The sequence below is a fragment of the Poeciliopsis prolifica genome, unplaced genomic scaffold (assembly GCF_027474105.1).
Source record: "Poeciliopsis prolifica strain line A6 unplaced genomic scaffold, Auburn_PproV2 SCAFFOLD008, whole genome shotgun sequence".
Taxonomy (NCBI): Eukaryota; Metazoa; Chordata; class Actinopteri; order Cyprinodontiformes; family Poeciliidae; genus Poeciliopsis; species Poeciliopsis prolifica.
The window spans coordinates 12,822,191-12,841,725 of NW_026562383.1; the positions used below are offsets into that span (position 1 = coordinate 12,822,191).

General features: G+C 40.8%; 1 protein-coding gene across 8 annotated transcripts in view; it reads right to left on the bottom strand.

Annotated features, from left to right (window-relative positions):
• Positions 1 to 442: 442 nt before the first annotated feature.
• Positions 443 to 19,535, bottom strand: part of LOC129362146 (zinc finger protein 521) — a 112,678-nt gene continuing 93,585 nt past the window's right edge. For all 8 annotated transcript variants that reach the window (XM_055033520.1, XM_055033513.1, XM_055033516.1 and 5 more), the window contains 2 exons: positions 15,547 to 15,662; positions 443 to 1,860 (listed from right to left, as the gene is read on the bottom strand). In XM_055033520.1, coding sequence (XP_054889495.1) covers positions 1,831 to 1,860; positions 15,547 to 15,662 — 146 coding nt within the window. In that variant the 3' untranslated portion in view covers positions 443 to 1,830. The remainder of the gene's footprint in view (positions 1,861 to 15,546; positions 15,663 to 19,535) is intronic.

Consider the following 19,535-nt stretch of genomic DNA (forward strand, 5'->3'; position numbering starts at 1 on the left):
CAAGGCTTTTTCAAAGCAAAACGTGATAGCTTCAACAAATCGTTGGCAGCTTTTTGTGTCACCACTGATGAATCATTTGCTGAGACAGACAGATGCTAATGTCCCATTCAGCGAAGGCAGGAGAATCTTTTCCCAGGTCCCCCGGAGCGCTGGAGACTCCCTAAATAGGCCTTACGCAAGGGTGTGTAGAATGGGACCGCACAGGGTGATGGGTAATGGAGTCATTAATAACAAAGACCTCCCTTAAGATGCTCAGATGTTCGTTAGCGACTGCCACGAGGGAGTGGGGAAAAATAGGATGCAATTTGATACAATAAAAAAACCGGGCAAGCTTCAGATGATAATTGTGCCTGCACTGTCATAGGTCTTGTCTGATGGGTTAATTGTGTTTGCTTTCTCACCCTCCTGCACACAAAGCTTTTAGAAAACAAGCGACACAAAAGCCATTTCCTCATACAGTTTTTATTATTTCCATCACATGTGCAACACAAAAAAATGAGGTCTGCCAAATACAGAACTCTATATTTGTACAATACATTTTAATAACATCAGAGATAACTTTCCTTTTTGCCGCAGGAGATTGTGTTTTCCTGTAAACTGTATACGAACAATTTTCAGTCAAAATGTCAAAACATGAAAGTTTCATACAAAAGTGCATCTCAGGTTCAATGAATGCAAAACATTTACAATACAGGATGGATCAGGAGTTTTGTATGGTGCCACAGTGGCTTCCAGTTTGAGCAGTGGGCAATGAGACGCTGCAAAGGAAGAGGGTTGGGTGGACACTCTCCAGGAGAGCCAGGGACGGCGTTTTAGAACTACGGTTGTATCCCCGAGACAGTCTGAGATTGCGCTCAGTCTTCATGCCCTAAATTCAAATTGTGAAAAATACACAGAGATAACAAAACATGGAAAAAAGGAGAAAATTCCAGTAATCTTCTGGCTTCAACAAGCAGTAAACATTAATAACAGAAATGTACAGGTTGAATCAGTGGGCCGGAGATTTCCCCACGCTCTGAGAGCCACATGGGAGCTTCACGCCTCTGTTCACGAGCCAACCAGAGGAGCTAGCCTTTTCCAAATCTGTGTCACTGCATTTGCATATATCAGCATCCTGTCTGTCCCCGTCCTGTTTTTTTTTCTTCTCTTTTCTGTGTTGTTTTTAGTTTTTCCCGTCTCTCGCATGAACTTCAGCACAGGCAGTGCAGATTTGTTGCGCCGTCATTCACAGCTGCTCCTCCGGCAGCCATGCTTACTGTATGACAGACACACAGACAATATATCTGCCTATGCTGGTGAATTCAGTTCTTTTTCTTTTTTTCAAAATTTTTACCTTATAATGATTGACTGTGTCTGTATACAGCACGAAGGAGTGCCAGTGATGAAGAGTCCTGTGCTCGTAATGGCACACCTCTTCACACAGTGGGTCAAGACCCATTTTGTTTGACAGATTTAATGATATTTTTTTCCTCCTTTACTCTTCTTTTAGACAAACATTTTTAACTGTACAATGGCAAATACTGTATAAGATTGTAATATACCTGTAGATAAGGAACACATAAAGAAGTCTATGTACAAACAAGATGGCCTTTTCTTTACTTTGGACACAATGATTAGTAAAGAACAGAAAGGCTTCTTTTATGTTCTTTCTCTGCCTTTGTTTCTTCTTTTTTTCCTTCTTCTGTGATGTGGTTTCTGGTGGTGTTACTGAATCGAAAGCTCAGGACTAGTCAGTCAGTGGGAAAATACGCAGACAGTAATTGGCGGTCAGGACTGGTTCTGTGCGTCATGCAATCCTTGTTCTTGGTCACAGCACTGAGAGCTGCCACGTTAGCTGCTGTGCTGAGTCAACGTGTGGTTCTGCAAAAAACACACAACAAGACAAGGAAGACATGATTATACAAAATAAAGGCTTGCTTAACTTGAAAACACACAAAGACATAAAGAATAAAAGGGAAGGTTCTGAAGTTTGCTAAGCGAAGTTTTGTTCGAAAAATATCAAAAGCTATAGCTATCCCTCCTGTAATACTGATTTAGTACAAATCCAGATAAGTTGACACAGAGGATGAAAGAAACAACTAGTCTAAGACAGACAAAAACCAAAGTGACCTCCTATCATTTTAGAATAACTTTTGGTCAAACAAAGAAATACAGTTTGTAAAAACACAGTGAGGATGAGTTTTAAGACAGGCACATTTAGCTTTGGTCCTGGTCCCTCTCAGACCAGTTATTAGACTAAGAACACATACACTGGATTTATACTAATTAAGGATACGTACATTTAACGGGACACTCCGCCCTTTAATTCCATTTTCTTTGTAAAAACATTTTGCCTTCCATGAAAATGCCAGTCAAAACCAAGATTGTTTAAAGGTTCATACAAAGCAATCACATAAACTATTATGATATTTATGGAGTTGGACACAGTAGAAGCTACATTGGTCTTGGCCCCTCTACTACCTGTTAACTTCAATTTCTGAGAAAAACTACCGTAATCTGAATTTAAACAATGAAAATTCCAGAGGAGTGTAAGATTAAACAGTTTGCCTTGTGGTGACAAAATAAATATCTGGATTTCAGTTGTGGATAATTTGATCAGAAATATTGATTTTCACAACCTATAAAAGGTTCACATGATCTGTACAGACCACTGAACAAATGAGTTGGTTGATCAATACACAATAATAGTGTTGTGTCCACATCAACGTCACTTCAAATGGTGTGAACTAACCCTTTAAGATCTGGTCTGACATTATAATTTAAGACAAGTGACAGAAAGTATTCCAACCTCAATCAAAGGCTGCCCCAATGGCAACAAATCCATCATCAGACTCTGACACACCACATAGAAAATCTTCCCTGAAGGTGCCTACATGTATTAAATGCACTACACATGTAACCCGCAGAGGAAATGTCAAGAGGTGCAGGTAAGGCCACTGATGATTCAATCCTCCACACCTCTGTGAATATGTATTGGGGTACAATTAACCATGACGCCATCACAAGGTGAGGATATAACTCTGTTACGATGTTTCTCTGGAATACATGCAGGCGCACACACACGCAAAGATACACACAGTTGAGAGTGGGGTTGTAGTGGGGCAGCTGTGCCAGGTTCTTTAAAGGGAGTGTGGACCAGGGGGTGTGTAACGGGTGTCCCTGGTGGGCTGAATCCAGGTCATCTTTTGAAGTGACTGCTAATCCCTTTAATGCAAACTACATGCCCCACTTGCTGCGCTCTGTTTAAAACATGGCCTTGGACTCCGTAAACTGGCATGGACTAGACACACCTGTCACATAGTCATCATCACACATGAGCGCACACAGACACAAACATCATAGTGGACACGAGCCTTTCTTTCATTTCGCACCTAGATTCACTGGCCAATTTATTAGATTGGCCAGTAGTAATCGCTTACTAAGAAAATTGCAAAATTAGTCAATCACATAGCGGTGATTTATTTAGGCATCTAGGAGAAGATGACTTCTTAAAGTTCAAACCAAGCAACAAAATCAAAACTGGGCAAAATATCCAGTGAGTGGATATTGTTTGCGTGGTTCTGTGTCAATTCTTTTCTGAGTTCAGAAAAGAATTGACAGACTGGAGATCACGAAAAGGCAACAGCCATTCACATAACTATGCTTTATCAATCGATACACAAAATATAACACTGAAACTTGAAGCAGATAAGCTACAATGCCACGAGACCACAGGTTTCACTCATGTCAACTGTAACGTGACACTGAGGCAACAATTCTCACTGGATTATTAAACGCACGTAATAATTGATTGGAAAATGTGCTTCATGTGATGAGGAATTTCATCTATGAGAGATGATAGGGTCAGAATATAGCTGAAGTAACATTAAAGCATGAATCCACCCTACATTGGATTCATACTTCAGGTTTGATGAGGCTTGACATCAATTGAGCATCTTTTAAACACCACAGCCTACTCTAAGTACCAGTGTAACCATGTTATGATAGCGAAAACAAGCAAGATATGGCTTTTCTTAAACAGGTTTCTTGAACATGTCAATAAGTTCATTTTACTCCATTAGTCTCCTCAGTCACCAAAGTGAAACCCAATACCGCTCTTTTGGAATGTGAGATTCATATCACATCATGGATTTGCTACTGACAAATCGGCAGCAAATCATGAAGCTATGCAGTCAAATTGGACCAAAATCTCTGAGCCAAATTTACGGGGCCTTGAACCAACTGTGACATGCAGGATTCAGAAAGTTCAGAAGGGAAAATTGGAGATCAGCCTAGGATTAGCAAGGTTTTATAATAAGGTGCCTTAATGAGTGGAAGTTCACATTAATAGGTAAAAATACATTCATCAGCATTTGGTTTAGTAGCTATTAAATACTCCTGCCGAACATTCGAGAGGCAGTTTACCAAGGCAGTCACCTTCAATACTGTTGGTGCACAATTCCTCAGGCAGGACTGAGAGAGCCCCCCTTCCTATTTTGCCCTTTCAGCTGCCTCCGCATAAAGCATTTAAAAACCTCGACAGCTTTCCTTTTAGCTGGGGCGATTACTTCCCGACAGGTGGGGTAATAAGCTGTTTGACGGGGAGCAGGATTGTGACCCTGGTACAGGTTAGCGTGGCTCGCCGGGGCCCCTGTTTTTTTTAAAGCGGCGGCTCCTGGACAGCTCCTCCCGCCTTCCTCTCCCCTCTCTCTTGCTGAAATAAAGCTCCTTTAAGTGAGTCTGGGAGGAGACTCCCCATGGGATGCTCTCCCTCTCTCCTCACCTCTCCTCATCTCCCTCCACACACTCTGCCAACCCCCCCACCCCTCCGGTGAAGACATCCTTGGCGTTGCTGAGGAGGGACAGGAGCACGGCAACCTTATTAATGAATGCGGCCCATTACCCGTCAGCCTGGCTCCTCAGTGACTCCCAGAAGCCCCTGCAGTACGTGACTTCAAATGGCAGGATATTGACACGGGGGGAGAGCAAAGCGGCTAGAACTGACTGCGTGTGTGTATGTGTGTGCAAAAGAGAGAAACAGAGAAAATTTGTGCTCAACTGAGTGTGCATGCCTTTGTGTGAATGTGCCAGTCCATCTAGGTGGGAGTGTGTGTGTTTGTGTCAGTGTGCATATGTCTGGACCCCAAAGGAATGTAGCTCCTTGGATATAATGTAGGGCTCGTAACAGCTATTAGAGGGGAAAATAACCCCTCTGGGGAACAACTCCCCCCACCCCTCGCTCTGAATGTCCCAGCTCTGCCAGACACACACTGCATTCTACCTTTTTCCTTAAACATGCCAGGAGTTTTTACACTGAGGGCTTTCTCAAGGACGGTGTTAAACGACTTCAGTGGCTGTGGCAGCCATGCAGACTAAAGGGAAATAGAAGAAAAAAAGGGGAAGAAAAAAATACGGTAAGAGAAAATGAAACTGATACCTTTATCTCTGTGGATATTGAACTCTGCAGAGCAGCTATAAACTGTTCTGTGTATAAGTACAAAGGAGTGGAAAGAAGGGTGAGGGAGGAAATCCGCTTTCCAATCTTCATCCTTGTCAAGTTCCTCAAGTTACTTCTGCACAATTGTTGGCTGCAACGAATACCTACAGTGTGCAGCCACAAATTAGATATCACACATGCAGTTCACTCATTGCTTTTTGTAAGAAAATGAGCAAAATGTCCACTGCACCCGTAAAGAGGATGTCACTAATGGTGTCACACTAGAATCGCAGCAATTTAGGATTAGATGCCCTCCATTAAGCCTTTTAGCTCTCATCCTAACTCCAATTCTATTCCCCCTGAAACTCTGCCATTCCCCTTATCATCCATTTCCCTCCCTTATATCCAACCCTTAATCTCCTCCTCGATCCTTTCAACCACCTGCTGGCCACATAGGCCTGCTGTAGTTCAGGTAAACCGTAGCAACTCAATTCTACACTAAATTAAATTTTGCGCTGATCGATAAGGCACACCCGCTTCGGCCTTCTGAGAAATGAGCACCCCTTTTCTCTTCTCGCTTCTCCTCACATCTTAGGCTCCATGCCACCATTAAACCGACACTTTCATCTGATTACATCACCCCACTGCAGCGCCCTCAGGGGTAGTGGAAGAGGAGGGAGAACACCCGGCAGGGGTCTGGTGTACCCATGCAAACAGGTGCAACGTGTCTTCAGGATTTAATGCTGCTGCAGAGACAAGAGGGGGAGGGAGAAAATAATGGGGAACGATTGGGGAAGGAGCAGAAACCAGGAAAGAGCAAGTCGGCTAGGGAGCTGATTTATTAACTAATCATTCTTTATGTCGTTCCCCATTGCTCTGGTCTCCATCGATAGTGCCCGGTCTCCAGTGAGGCAACAGAGGTGCATCTCTTGCATCAGCTCTGCAGAGGAAGGCCACTGGACTCAGACACAGAAGCTCCCTTTCATCTGATCCTGCTGTACTAGTGAAAATCTTCACATTGTCCAGCATCACAGAGAGCGAGATGTAAAGCTTAATCGTCACGCTAACAAAGTTTGATTAGCAATAAGGTAATACCTGCTGAGCACATGTTAAGTGCATTGTGACTGCTCTTTCTACCCAGTGTAACGTTAAAGCCAGGTTTTATTGAGTGGTTGGAGACCTGACTGCGCAATAATGACTTTTTAAGCCATGGCCTTTTCACGGTTTCTTGAACAAAAAAAGCTGTTTGCACTTTAAACAAACGCAGAGCTAACCAGTGAATTGACCGGAATGTGTCCCATTATGCAGCCTTTATTGTTTTTAAATCTATTTTCTAGGCTTTTTATTCATAATTATGTATTGCATACTCTTTGAAAATATGTGCATTAGTGTTATAAAATGCACTAATGAATTATTGTTTTACAGGATATAAAATGATTATGCCTGAACACACTGCACAGCAAAATTAATTTCACATCAAAACATAATAAAAAAATACACAGATCATAATGAGATTAAATAGTTCTCAGGGAAATTATAAGAGAACATAAATTTAATTTAGTTAAAATTACAGCAAAACACAAATATATTATTGGTTATGTTAAATGTGTCTAAATTAAGACTCCTTTTAGCACAGCAAGTTAATACCCAAAACTAATGCTGTATATTTCTTATTTCACCCTGAAAATTTAAACATCAATCCAGAGTCAAAACAAATGGTTCCCTTGTCTATTGCCTCTGAAAGTGCATGCAGTCATGCACTAAGTATATAATTAGCTGTTGCTGGACAATAGGGAGTTCTCAGACAGACTTGTCTAGCATTGCTCTGAAAGACTGAATTCATTTAATGCATAAAATAATTTTTTAACTTAAAAAAATACAATATTACATAGAATTTTCCCATCATAGTGCTTCAAGTACTTATTTTAGGCTGGTGTCAGACCCAGCTTTGAACTGGCTCAACATAATAATTATTTTAAGATTTTACAAACATAGTGCCACCTCAGAGTAGTGTCTACAAACCACTGTAAAAAATCTCCTCCAGTTGGAGCGCCTGTCAGTTTTATTCTGTGTTTTTGTAGAAAATCTTTCTGCGCTCGAACAGTTGGACTTTAATGCATCTTTAAGCAGCAAACAACATTTGTGACCAGCTGATTGTTAATCAATACCAGATAACAAGACCTCAAAAAGCAGCGAAACATGTCATTAACTACAAGATTGAATACTATTATTTAGTGATTGCATTAGGCCAATAATGTTTAGGAGCTCAGTTGGAGGTAGCGTTTCAGTAGAAAACTGTAGCCACCGCTTTATGTGGAGTATTGATCAATTTATTCATAATGACAGGATTCAGGTTGCATCTCTGAAGGGTGTGTGTTGCTGATGTGCTCCCATTCTGAGTACCACATATGAAGCAGCATCATACATTATTTTTGTTGTGGTGTCAAAATGATTTGATGATTGCTGCGATTCTTGGAAGACTGTCCATGAATGCCCATGAATGTCCATGACAGCTGCAACACACATGCAATAAAGTGTTTTAACAGGTAAATTACAATCCGGGCCAACCTTGCATCGCTTGTGAGGTGATCAACCAGTATATGCTGCAGAGTCCAGAGGCTATGGTGGAACATTATTTTATATGATATTTTAGCTTTCAGACAGCAGTAATATAGCTTTGTCTTTGAAAGTTTTAATGTTTTCCGTTTATGTCAATTAAAAATGTTCTTTGTCCAGGAACAATGACCAGAATTATGAGTAATTGTGTGAGATTTGTGACATAGTTTGAAATGTTTTTTTTGCTATTTGGGAGAAGAAAAAAAAAAACTCTTGGGAAAGACAGGACTATAGCATTCTCTCTGGCACTTTAATGGTGTGTTGAACTTGCTGTCCAGTATCGACTCAGTCCTTCCTTTGTGCTTTCCCTACTGTCGACCAGTCCACTGAGGGAGTAATCCTTCCCTGCTCTGACCCCAGGCCAAGCTTACTGCTGGCTAGTTTAGCCAATGGATATTACAAAAAAAAAAAAAAAAAAAAAAAAAAAAAATAAATAAATAAATAAATAAATAAAACAGCAGCTGGCATTCTCCACAGTCATCACTTATCGGACCATGGGGAGGGTTGACCCAAAACACTGTTGCACCACAACCAGCCCAGTCTCCTTGGTAACAGACAGTCTTGTTTCAAGCGAGGTGCCCAGGGAGTCATGGTCATACTGTAACAGCACTAGGCGAGGACGGAGCTGACAACAGCAATGGATTTCACTGTATTCCATGTAGTCACACTGAGCGGCTATAAAAATACATCTTGAATCCATAACGTTTGAAACACTTTGAGACATCTAAGCACCCAGAGCAAACACTTCTGAGGAGTAACCGGAGATGACGGAGCACCGCTTTTTTTGTGGGCCGGGTCTTTTGTACCTCCAAATGATACTCATTACCCTGTCTAAGTAGACAAGTGAATGGTACTAGAAACACACTATGCAGTGATCCCGCTGTTTGACTGAGGTAGCAAAACAACTGCACAACTGCTGTGTTATTATGGGGCCTCATTAAGTGAGGAGAGAGTGGGAGAGGGAGAGAGGAGCATAGACGGAGAGAAGGCCAGTGAGGGCGAGAAAAAAAGGGAGAGAAAGAGGAATAGAAAAAAAACACAAGAGAGCGATACAAACTGTATTGTGAGGTGATAGCAACACACAGATGCCTTTCCAGCCAAAATGAAGTCTATGACTAAAGAACCCAATTAAGGGCTTTCTTAGGGGAACCATCTTGGGAGGGGGATGGGTCTTCCTGGGACACGAGCCCTGGGCTACATCCTCTAATTAGACAGAGCGAGGGGGGAGGATCTCTGCCTGTCACTGGGAGGGAGATGGGGTCCGTGGGGTTCCGCATGTCAGTCCCAGAAACAAAACACAATTACTTTCACATTTAACCACTTCAGTCAGGGACAGACTTTGACTAGGGATATTTTAGAGCGCACCCAAGCTTTTCAACTGATGCTGCAGTGGTAGATATGATCATAGATGTGGGCAAAATTCTTCAAAAATCTTTCTGCAGTTCTGCATGAGAGAAACAGTTATTTTGCAGGGTGTTTTGTAGCAGTCATGGCAAAAACAATAATAAAAAAAGTACTTCTAACTCACACATCATTTTCAATGTGCAAGTTGTTGCCATTGTTGCTAATATTCCAGACTGGAGATCTCAATCGTTCTTACAAAAAGGCCACTACAAAGTCTTAATTTGTCAGGGGGTGGGAGGTTTGTTTTGCAAGCTTTTTTGCCAGTCTCAGGTGTACTTGCTGCTATTCTTTGAATCACAGTACTCCTGTATAACCCAAGTGTGCCTGAGTTAATCAAGCTGCAAAATAGAAATGTTCTCCATTGCAAATGTACAGATGTTTTTCTGTCTCTACAGTTCACAGAAAGAAGGAAGTCTTAAGTGATTTAAGTCTCCATTTTTTCTGCTTGCAGAAAGAATGGCAACATCAAGCCAAAGCTGTCTGACTTGGCTGTCTAACCTTTTAACACCTTGTCAAATTTGTTGGATAAGTTGCATGCAATTGGTAATCTGGGTTTGAGTTCACCAACATTTTGTTGCAGAGAACCTTTCTAAAGAAGATGGTTCACCATTACAATCAGTTCGTCTTGGCCTTGGATTTGGTCTTGCTTCCCTAAAAGTCTTAGTCTTGTTATCTTGGTATGGCCAGTTTTTGACTCAATCTAGCAGGTTACATGCTTGCTTGATTTCACTGGTTGCTACAGAAAATAAGATGAGCTTATGAAACTTGGATCTAGGAGTCCGAATCTAAGTCAAGTTTGAAGTGATTACAGCATGAATCTAAGACAAGTTCAAAGTTTTTGTTTTTATGACTGAAGTACAGTTTGAGTTCAAGTCTGAAACCTTAGTCAATATCTGTAACTGCAAAGGGATAGAGAATGAAATTTGACAATACAAATATGTAAAAATTGTGTGCATATATTTTATGCATACACTTATTTTCATAAATTACAAAAAAAATGTAACTGAAAAATTTCCATGTTTGTCTATAACTCTCTAGACATCCTGTTTTCCAAATGGCAAAAGTTAAACTTCAGTGTTTGTAAAATATGACAACCAAATTCCGGCTGGAATCATTGCTCTGATGCTGCTTGCTGTGTCCTCTGATACATTCTGTTAACCTGAAAATCAAATCACTACAGACAGAAAATTAAAACTGCATGAGTTTCCTTGAGAAATGCTTCAAATTGTTTTTATCAAAGTTGCTGAAAAAGTCAACCTAGTAAAGTAAAAGAGACATGTTTGAGGAAAGGATCCGGAGATGGATTCAAGCGCAGTACACTGAGCGTCTCCTCTTTGTTTGGATTTAACTTTCCCCAATGGTGCAACAGAGGAAAAAAAGACAAAAAAACAGAGGAGCTCAAAGGCTTCTGGGAGTTTTTGTCATGTCTCCCTCCAGACATTGTGTTTGCATGCACATATCAGACCCTGAGAGAGATGAAGACAAAGACAAATACATAGAGGATGCACACAGATGTATACCCACAAACACAATCTCATATATACACGCAGTGCGAAAGAAAATATCCTCCCAGGATCATTAGGTCTGTCATGCTGTCTAATTCTGATCCACCTACAAAAGTAGAACACAACTATTGTGATAAACATCATAAGCCATCTAAGGCGGTATATGTGTTCGTTTACAACACACAGCAACAGCGCACAGGCTGGTACGCAATTATAAATAAGTTTAAATATTAATGATTGCGCCTCACAAGTTATTTTTTCCCCCTAATTCACTCGTTTTATTTTGCCGTGCCGCTGTTTGAAACAGTGCCAGAATTCCAAGAACCTGGGGTGATGAAGAAGAAAACAAGTTGTCATATGAAAGGAAATATAAATATATATTTGCCACTTTCAAATGTGTGAAGAGCTGTCACACTTGGCAGATCAAGACATTCAGGAAAAATTTGGTGTTTGAGAGCCACTTGGGGACAAATGCATAAAGCTTTGCTTTTGTATGACACATTAGGGACTCGGGGCAGTTAGGGCATTTTCCGGGGCATACTTTAAAATTAATAATAGAAAAACTTCTGGGGAATTAGGTCTCCTGCGTCAAACTAAAGAACAGCTTTGAAAGGCAGAGGGAGCGAAAGAAACGAAGTGTCTAAAATGTCATTTTTGGGAGCCGTCATTTGAAAAATAAGAAAAAGTAATTCAATGCATTCTGATGCTCAAAGAACCCACTCTGTTGCTGTTTTGCCGCAGACTGGGCTCTCACAAAGTATCCATCTCTCCCTTTCTTTTCCCTGCATTCTGCCCAGGACAGACATTATGACAAACATAGCTGTTTACGCTGACCTGGTGACCGTGAAACCTATAAATATGCTTAATTAAAACCGTTGAATTGGTCACAGCTTGGCAATAATAGCCATCACACGGGGAGCAGAGAATCTCATTTGTGAGGGGGGGAGTGGTAGAAAATGATGCAGATGTGCTCTTGTCACTTTCAGCACTCATTAAGGCTGGGGTGCTTTGGATTGTCTTTGAAGGAATCCTTTTTTTTTTCAGGAAGAAAAAAAAAAGATGCTCCAATTAAGGTGCGTGTCCTGCGGGCGTCTGAGGGGAGGGAGAAGTCATTGAGCACCCAGATTGTAACGCTTCTCTGTCGATCACAGCAAGACTTACAATACTCCGTGGCTTACAACAACCTAGAGAAATCGGACGGCGGCTAGAATAAAAGATGTAGCGGTTCAGAAGGATCGAGGGAATTTTGTGTGGAAAATGTAACCTGGTGCTTCTGAACAACTTCAGCCTCATCGTCTCATCTTTAGAGGATCATTGAGAATAAATCCTTCTGATTGCAGCCATCCAGCAGTCAGTGCAACACTAAAGTTAAGGCTATCTGGACGTTCACAAACAAATACAAATGAGTTGCACTCTGAGAAATGTTAGATTAAAGCTTCGGCTGTTACTGTGGATCTATCAGTTAATGAATCTGGTTAATTAATCCAGCCGAGCATCGTTGTTGGTGGCTCGGTTCTTTGAAGCCACATGGAATGCAGCTGCATCTAAAACTGCAAAAAGGGGAAGTTTCACATTGCAAGGTGTTCTTTAGCAGAGCCATTCAGCCACTTATGAATGGACAGAAGGGGGAACTAAGGTGAAGTGGGTGAGAGGACACACTGTCATTCAAGTGGTCAGTGAGAGACTGTTTGAGCAGCAAGGCTGCCCTCAAAATCAGCAATGTATGTGATAGCTTTGCTCAGTATTTCATTTTAATTTGTTGAATGAGAGGGATACGCAACGTTGAGGCCGTGTGAGAGTTTTGCGATGGTAGAGGGGAGTCCTCTGCAGACTTTCAGCAGAGGTCTATACATCTCACCGCTCATTTTTTGTCAAGGTGGAAAAGGCGAAAAAGAGAAATAGAAGAAACAGAAAAGAAGAGCAAGAGAGGTTTTTCTCCACTGGACTCTGGATTCTGGGGCACGCAGACCCAGGAGTGAGTCAATCTGGTCGGTCTGAGGGGGGGCAGCTGGGCGGGAGGTCCTGGGAGGGCTGATTAGACGGATGCTCTCCCATCATCCATCTCGACAGGCTGGCGAAAATTGGCTAGCCCCTCACAGGGTAGAGTTCATGGGGGGAGGATGTGATGTGGTGCACAGGATACCTGTCACAGCCTTTGGTCTGTTTCAGGATCTCAGCAGCGAATTAATAAAATATATTCCCTCCTTTGCTTTACCTGCCATGGCAGCTCTCTCTGTTTCCTTGCTGCTTCCTCTCCCCAGCTTGCACTGGCCCTTTGACCCTTCCCACTACTGTGAGAGATGAGGGGGCCCAGGTAGCCGGCCAGTGGGCCAAAGAGTCAGAGAGGATCAGGGAGAGACTCCAAACTCAGGTCCAAGCAAAGAAAGGATTCTCTTCTGCTAGAAGTAAGTTCCAGTTCAGACAGTCTGACAAAAAAGCACCCTGTATCAAGCAGATATCTGGAAGGGTAAAGGTTAGCAAATTAATTTTTTGTCAAGTTTTAGCTATTATACGTAAATAAAATGCATAAGCAGTTCATAAGTTCAGGAAAAACAAAATTTACAGTGCCTCACAGAAATCTTAATACCCCTTGAACTTTTTCACATTTCAACAAGTCACAACCACAAACAACGTTCAAGTGTGAAGTGGAAGATATAACTTTTAAAAAGAATATCTTTAGAAATAAAAACCTGAAAAATGAGACTTGCATATATGTACAATGCTCCCTCATTCCACACTTTATAGAAAAAAATTTTGCTGCAACTACAGCAGCAGGTCTTATGAGCCTCTTCAGCATCATGTTGCCACCATCACAGTGGTGTTCATATTGACTGCATCAATATGAACACTTTTTAATTCATTGCCTGTTTGACAAGGTTTTTTCAACATAAGAAGTTGATCCAAAAATCCAAACTATCTGAAAATCCAAAGTATTCTATAATAGCTCTGGCTGTATGTTCAGGGTTATTGTCCTTCCAGAAGGTGGAAGTGACAGAAGCTGCTGTCACAGCCCTTTTACAGAAACTAACAGGTGTTCTTTAAGGATTCCCAAATAAATATTTAGAGATCTGTGGTTGCAGCACAATAAAATAAGAACAATAGCTATTATTGGTGCTGCAAAGCACTGTGGGTAAAAACTCTAAAAGGGCACCACATGACAACTTAATTTCCTTTAAGTATCTGCTTTTACAAGAAGCAACGCATGTATCTATATGTACGGCACGTGTGTTTGAGATCATGTCATCGTGCGCTCACACGGGACTGTCAGAAGAGCACGGAACAGGTTGGAGATAATGATTGTCTTATCCCCCAAGCTCATTCTTGCTCTCCTTTCATAACCTCCTGTTTCAGAGCAGAATGCTATAGGTCTTTCATGTACTGCACTTGTCTTTTCACACGCAGTAAAACAATATAATCATGCATGAAACATTACCTCCGGGAGGTGGAGATCACTTCATTCCTGAAAATGTCAAACATAAAAAAAAAGCAGGAAAACATCCCCAGGTTATTTGAGATTGTTTACTGGTATCTCTCGCAACCCGTGCCATATAGAAAACACTTGTACCAATGAGAAATGAAAACGTGACAAATTAAGGGGGCTTGATGTGACTGAAAGGCATTAACAATGGGTGGGGTGCTGCTGAGGCTTTTCATATAATCTTCCCTGCTGCAGAGTTGCGTGTCGGTGGATCAGGACTTGTTTTATTCATGTTCCCGTCGCCGGAATGACCAGCAAATAATGATCACATTCACCTTCCTCCTGGCAGATGCACACCTATGTGTTTACAACCTGAATCTCAATATGAAAATCATTCCCAATCAATGGGCACTTCCTCTGGCTACCAGCTACTCTGATGCGCTGCATAATCCAAGATCCAGGTCAATGCCAACAGGAGGAGCTTCTTGATTCTTTTACAATATTAAAGTAAATGAAGAAAAATATAATTTCAGCACTTTTGAACACCGCAATTATAGAATGTTCATATTTTAGTGATTCAGTTTCAAAAAGGTAATAGAAAGAGATCTGGATATGAGAAGTGTACAATAGAGAATCCCCCAAACAAAACAGAGCTGCTCGAAAACACCACCACAGTGAAATAATATAATAAGGTCTGTTTCATTTTTTCAGGTTCTCCAAGGAGCAGAGGAAAAGATTGCTAGAAAATGGATTATCTTTCTAACATTGCGAGTTCATAAGTCCAACTAGTAACTTTGTTGAAGGGCAGATACCGACTCCCTGAGGACAGAGCTCATATTTAGCCATGAGGCCTCCTCTGTGATTAGGAGAGGAGATGCAGGCATATTGACTCAGCCGTGTTTTTGCCTCTGCGCTGTATGTAATTACCTCTTCAAAAATGAGCATTCCGCTAATCCTCTAATTCCAGATATTTTAGTGCTTGGCTGGTCTAATAAGCAAATCAAATCATATCTGCACATCACAAATGAGTTTTGGAAACAGACTGAAATAATTCCTTCTGAGTCGCTTGTCCCAGTCGGAGTGGAGGAGGATAGCCGGAGCCCTGTGTTTGGTGCTGGTGGAGCTGAGCTCTGTGATTGGCTCTCTTTGTCTTTCCTGGCGAGCTACACCTGGGTTTAAAAGCTCACCTGTAACTCTGTCTGGAAGAAGAACTTCTGTGGGCACTGTGAGCAGTCATAGATCTTATCCTCCTGTCCGTGGGCAGAGAAAATGTGCTGCTGGAGCTTGTTGGCCTGAACGAACACTGCACAGAAAAAAACATAAAATAGTAAACAAAGATTGTAAATGCATCTTCACTTTGCTGATGAATCAAAATTGACAGCACTGTAAGTCCATCTGGCTAAATAAAACAGACTAATGATTTTTCAAACAGTGAAGAATTTATTTACAAATAAATTATTACATAAACATTTTACACACATACAGTGGCAGGCATGTTTAATTGCACAAACCTGTGAATGATAAGATTGATTCTGTGTTTGGTGAACCATGTCTTTTGGAATAAACTGCAACCAAAGCCTCACAAAGCACAAATATGGTTCTCAACAAAAGGACACCTAATGATTTGGGTGTGACTTTATTGTTAAGCAGCATTTATAAAAAAAAATTAAACACATTTATGTTTACTGATGCTCTCATGGATCTAATAGTCAGTCAGTTTTGGGGTTTGGGAAACATCACCCATTGCAACTTATTGTTGTTACCATAAAATAGAATTCTTAACATGGTAACAAAAATCATGATGAAGATAAAGGATATAATAATTGTCTGTCTCTATTTTCCACATATTAACCTTTTGTTCAACACCAAACCCATCTGGAATGGTTATTGTAGAAAAGCTAAATCTAAGCCTCATCAGTTCAGATCACAGACCCAGTTAAAGTCCAGGAGCAGTAAAAAAGGTCTTTGAAAGAGAAATAGGCCTAACGAATTATACCTCCTCCGCCATTCTTAGCAGTAGGGAGGATGTACTTCTTTTTTTTTTTTTATCCAAAGAGTTTTTGCGGTGCCAGTGACTCGTATTTTTGACAGTAGGCAGACAGGGAAAAGGATGAGGAGAAGGGGGAAGACATGTGGCAAAGGTCGCCGGGACCTGGAGTCAAACCTGCGACGTCTGTGTTGAGGACTGAGGCCTCCAAACGTGGGGCGTGCTAACCCCCTGCGCCACCACAGCAAGCCCCAAAATGTACTCCTTTGTCAAAGACACATTTTCATGGAGCAAATCCACGTTTACATTCCGGATGCTTAAAAGGTTTTTTTCCTGGCAGTGTCCCAAAAAGCATGCTGCTTTTTACATGGCAAAAAGCAGCTGCCATGTAAATGGCATCTAATCAATTTTCGGGAGACTTGGTGAGCTAACATCTATATATAAAAACTCTAACAGTGAGCACTTCTTTGGCCTTCCTCTGTGCTTAATGGAAAGTTAAAATGGCTCCTTGTCTAGCTTTGTGATCTAAAAGAAACTGACTTTTTATGTATACCTCTGAGAAAAAAGTCATGGTCACTAAGAAACTATTTGCCTTGAGAAACTAAAGTATAAAGATAATGCTTTGGTTATATTTATTTTTCAAGCAATTGTTAAGAATAGTGGCAAGCTGTAGGACTGGTGAGTTTGTTCAAAACAATTAGCTCCCAATGTGTGAGCTCTTACCTCACTGAATAAATGCACTCAAATTAAAGATGGGATTTTTCATAAATATTTTGTATGAAATTATGCTACTGGGATAAAAGATTAACTTATTTTAAGCCTTTTTAATTCTTTTTACCAGGAGTGCTCATAAATGTGGCTGGCACTACATATTGGTTGGGATAAAACAGTTTCTATGGAGTAGAACAGTCATATTTCTGGTGCTAGAGCTGGTAAATTCATGATGTTTGGGGAATAATGATGCTCTTTATTTAGCACTGCTGTGGGGACAACAAGCCAGGAAATAAACAACCACAAAAACTGGCATGGCTTCAAGTGCAAAACATGGCCTCCATTAGTCTACATCACTAATTACAGTATATTGACAGTATAAATATTCATGATGTTCCACTACTTATTTATACAGGCACAGATTATAACTCACCAACATATAAACACACAACTCACAGGAGCTTAAAACACATACCATATATTTGTGCTTTAATTAAGCCACGGTCAACATTGAAAAAGCTAAGTGGGGATGCGCCTGTGTATGCCTGAGCGACTTGTGTTGGTACACCCTCCAAGGAGCACTTCAAACACACCGTTTGTTATCCCGTATCCCTGTGCTTTAAAGATGGCTTTCTAATCCCAAAGGTCTGGTTGCTGTGGAAAAGTTAGCACATGGGGGCTTCATTTGAATTTCTTACAACTCAAAATAACTTTTTTTTTAAATGGATGCACTGGTGGCTATGGGGTGACAGAAGATGACAAGAAACAGGCACAAAAGGTGAGGCGTCTGACAGAGAGAAGGCTTTAAGGTTCACTCTGGCCCCATGCCGTAGATATACAACTTCAACATGTAAGAAGTGGTGCTCACCTGGGAGAGCGATTATTAATTATTGAGCGGTGTAGGGTTGAGAAACACTCGGCTTCGGTGAATGTCACACTCCCTGACCTGGGAAATAAAAGTTTAGATCCATAGCAGACACGCCGTTGGGACGCTGTCAGACTGCTAATGCCTAGATGGCAGCTGTCTGTGGAACATGGCAGCAACGTTAACCACAAATGAACAAACCTCCTCTAATGAACAAACAGCAACTCCATGGCCCATTTCTGAGACTAATGACCACAGCAATATGAGGATGAACATAACTGCCAGTTGTACGACTGGTGACAAAACATTTCGGCTCTAGGTTAAGACCTCAGCTATAACACTTATTTGGGCTCTCCCTTATGCTCTAAAAACTGCAACAATTTTCCGTTTGAAATCCGTGCTCTGGAGGCAGAAATTGTACTGATAAACAATGGCCCTTTCCTTCAGCTGCTTTTTGTCTGCATATACAGTACAGAAGCAGGTCAGAGCAGCTGCAGGAAGCCTTCATTATGTCTTTGGCTGGAGGAAAAAAAAGTCAATACAGCAAAAATAAAAATGGATTTGAGACTTGGGGGGCCTTCAAATACTATACAACATTGCCAAACACAACTGAGATGTCAAGTTAGATGTTACTCGCTGTTAACATGTAATTCTGGTTCAATAAGGGGCAAATTTATAATCAGTTTTGCATTCATCAACTGATGGCATTCGGTGATATCCAAAAGAAAAGTGATAGCTAATTGAAAGTTTAAAAAAATAATGATTTACATGTTTCAATTGCCTAGTTAAGCAACAGTAGGATTAATAAATACTAAAAAAAGGATATGTTTTAATGTATTTGAGCTGCTGATTCATCAAGGGAGAAAAAGCTTCTTTTTTACATTTTGTTGCCTTACAACCACAAAGTACTATGTACAACCAAAAGAGACGCTGTCTTGTGCTACAGTGGACCTTGTGGACAAACGTCTGAGGTCCCCTGTCTCATCTTCTGCTCATGCTGAACCCATTGTTAATACCTATACGTTTACTTGCATTAACGCTTGCAAGCAATAGTTTCCAATTAGTAATTTCTGTAGGATTCTGTTGAAAGTATTTTACAAATTTTGTGCAACGAAGTGTCCTTAAAACCTTTTATTATAATATTTTTGCAATTTAATTGTTTTGGAATGTTTTGCCTTACTAAAGCTTTTGACAAAATCAAATTAGAATCTGTTCTCAACTGGTTTACCTGGTTAAATAAAGCTTAAGCAAATAAAGAAAGCTCACATCACAGCATCCTCTAAAAGCCCCAGCGAAACTCTGAAGAACCTATAGAAATCCACTGTTAATGTGGGAGAATTTGACAACATTGTCCAGTTGTGCATTCCAAAACTCTGACTTGTCTTTCTGAATGGAAAGAAAGTCATTGTTAAAAAATGATAAAAAGTATCTGCTTCATGTTTGCTGTTTGCCATAAACCATGTAAGAACAGGCATAAATAAGTACATGCTCTGGTCAGATGAGATAAAAAGAAAACAAATAATATGTAATTTGTAAAACACTCCAGAAGTGCCACACATTGGCAGCATTACACTGTTGGTATTTTTTTATACCTCTGCAAGACTCCAAAATAT